Source organism: Etheostoma spectabile, chromosome 21 (assembly GCF_008692095.1).
Source record: "Etheostoma spectabile isolate EspeVRDwgs_2016 chromosome 21, UIUC_Espe_1.0, whole genome shotgun sequence".
NCBI classification, from domain to species: domain Eukaryota; kingdom Metazoa; phylum Chordata; class Actinopteri; order Perciformes; family Percidae; genus Etheostoma; species Etheostoma spectabile.
In genome coordinates this window covers 22,019,212-22,022,147 of record NC_045753.1, presented here as the reverse complement: position 1 = coordinate 22,022,147, position 2,936 = coordinate 22,019,212, and the positions used below count along the sequence as shown (strand labels likewise).

General features: G+C 40.0%; 1 protein-coding gene across 2 annotated transcripts in view; it reads right to left on the bottom strand.

The window, feature by feature from the left end:
- The window catches only part of med24 (mediator complex subunit 24), a 12,958-nt gene that overhangs the window by 601 nt on the left and 9,421 nt on the right, over positions 1-2,936 (bottom strand). For both annotated transcript variants that reach the window (XM_032503260.1, XM_032503261.1), the window contains exons 23-25: positions 2,749-2,848; positions 1,093-1,173; positions 764-912 (exon numbers count right to left, since the gene is read on the bottom strand). In XM_032503260.1, coding sequence (XP_032359151.1) covers positions 764-912; positions 1,093-1,173; positions 2,749-2,848 — 330 coding nt within the window. The remainder of the gene's footprint in view (positions 1-763; positions 913-1,092; positions 1,174-2,748; positions 2,849-2,936) is intronic.

Below are 2,936 nucleotides of genomic sequence, written 5' to 3'. Positions count from 1 at the left end.
GGCTCTAGTGGCTGTAATTCTGCACCAAGGCAAAGCATCCAAAGAGCACCATGTCATGGCACCTTTAAAGCGTAACTCTCACAAAAATGCAACATAGGGTCTTTTTTTCGATCATTGAGGACATTGTTTGTGTACGCAAACTCTTTTTGACTGGCGAGATGACAGTGACCGGTAAAACCAACAGCTAAAGTGAGTCGTTCAAAAACTCCCTTTTTAGTAAACTGTGTACACAAAACAATGGTCTCAATGCTCAAATTCATATGTAGAGCCCTTGGTGATACTTAGAGCAAAGTTTAAGTGTTTTCAGTGTTTGTAGTGTTTTAAAAATAATGATTTTGATTTGATCATAAAAGTGCCCCTAGCACTCCCATTCAAAATGCCATCTGACCCAAAACAAAAATACGGTAAATCTTAAAAGTCTGTCCTAATTGTGCTTTTAAACAAAAGTTTGACTCGGGTACATTCACAAAAAGGTAAGGTAAAAGCTAGGTTGCATTTTGGTGAGAGTTACGCTTTAACTTGGTGCAAATTCACACATGGATCAAATTCTGAGCGTGACCCTTGGATTCTCTCGCTCTGAGATTTTCTCTTTACCAAAGCACTCAATCCTCAAAAATGTCTTTGAAACCAGCAGAACAGACAAAGTTTATGAAGAAATTCCAAACTCTTTCCCAATGTCTGATGTAACAGCCAGTCATCTCCCTCCTTATCTTTATCCATCTCCACCTTGCCTCCCAGTTTTTTCTCCCAGCTCATAACTCACCATTGTAAAAGGCATGAACTGCAGGATGCTTCCGCGACTTCCCTGCTCCAGGCACTCAACACACTCCTCCATAAAACTCTGTACAAACTGGGTGTGAGGTCCCGCCATCTTGGAGCCCAGGATGGAGGAAATGAGGAGGAAAAGGTTGGCTGAGGAGTAGAGAACAGGTGGTATGAATTGTCATGGTTGAAGTTATCACACATATGTGTTCATGGCATTTCCATATACTGATGAGCAGTTACTAAAACAGATGCTGGTTTAGTAACTGCATTTCTCTATGCAAGGTGCAGGCAAAAAGGACTGCATGTGGACGTATAGCACAGACTCACCCAGAACTCGGTTGAGAGGGTCCCTCATGTTGACAGTGTGGAGCTGGGAGGCAGAGAGGGAACTGCTCATTGATCGGTCTCCTATGAGAGAACATGCAACGTTAGAAAATAGCCAAAGAAGTGTTGTTTTCATTTTTTTTTTTTAATTGAGAAAGTAAAAAGACACACACACAAAACAACAGAATGTCAACAGGGAAGTTAAAGTTAACTATGAAGTATTCAGCAGGTGGTTAACAAAAGGCCGTCTTGACTAAAGACAATGGACAATTTTTTTTTAAACAATGGAATGGGAGGAACTCATTTGACTTTGGGTAAAAATTCCCAAAGCTGAATGCTCAAATCAATCTTCCTCCTGTTGGTAAAGTGACTATATGCAACTTTAACACGTTTCTGAAACCATGTGATATTCCATCTGAAGATCATAAAGGACCTGTAACACCAAACGAGACTCACAGTGAAATAAACGCTAGTTTTATATAGTTTTTATTTATGCCTTTGCCCAGGTCCGATTTTTCCCTTCAAGTCACAAACTGATTTACGGCAGGTAGACAGGGCTGCATAGCACATATTCTGATGGATCACAGATTTTGGCTGAACACTGGAAAAGCCTGTGTTAGTATCAGTATCAGCCAGGTAAAAGGAAGAAGGAGTTTTCTTTATATAAGCCTAATTAATTTACATTTTATTTAAGAGTTAACTGATAGTTACGTTAGCTAGTTAGTTAGTTACGTGTTTCACTTAACTACAGTTGTAGTTAAGTGAAAGACAATGGGCGAATCCAAGTCCCACTCAGTCATGCTTTCAACAGATGGAGATAATTATGGGATTGTAAATGATTCAAAACCGACACCTTTAGGTATGTATTATGTCTATTTCATTCATAAAATAACAACGCGCAAAGTGGTTGTATGTCAGTAGCCGACATTTAGTCATGTACCCCTTCCAGCGTGGACACTTTATTCCTTTTAGTCCGTGTTTGTGTTGGCCTACAATTTTCTGTTTCCTTGTCCCCCTGTACCTGTGTAAAGCGTACTTAGGTTTTATGAAATGTGCTATATAAACCTAAGTTATTACTACAACAACTCAATGCTTTGGCTCGTGACACAGTGACAGAGATACCCGATTTTGCTCACGATACATCCAAAGAAGGCTAAGTTACCGTATCCAACACTTGAAATGCAACAATGCATCTGCGACTTATTCTCATTTTGTAAATGACTGATTTTCTGTCTAAGCAAAACGTTCATCACCACTATATGACCTCCCGGTAACGCTAACGCAGTAATATACAGTGGGCAACACAGCACCGTAAAGAAAAGACCTTTACGTCTGCAAGCGTGATAAAACCACGGCCGCTAGAACCAACACAATTGGAAAGTTATATATACTTTTTATAGTTATATATACTTTAAGTACTGAATTGTTCGAAGTAAAAACCTCCTACTAAACTGCAGTGCTCACGTCAGAACCTGCTCATGGGTAAGACACTCAACAGATAATTAATAGATCAAACAAAGCTTATTTATGCTTCTGACTGAGCTAATCGTGCTTATAAGAAGCAACTTGCTAGTAACAGGGTCTTGGAAAACCATCTGGTATTTGAGTAATCCTTAGCTCAGACTGACACAGCCACAGGCTTCACATTAATAGACTGACCTGGACTGGAAAGGGCAGCAGGCTCATCCTCATTGGAGCTGAGCAGACGCATGAGTTTAGAGGGTTGAGTGTCATCCAAGGGAAAGAGGCTGTTGTAGTCCTGCAGCCAATAAGTAATATGTTAGAATACTTTGGGTTAGAGATCAATTATACACTACCGGTCAAAGGTTTGGGGTCACTTACAAATT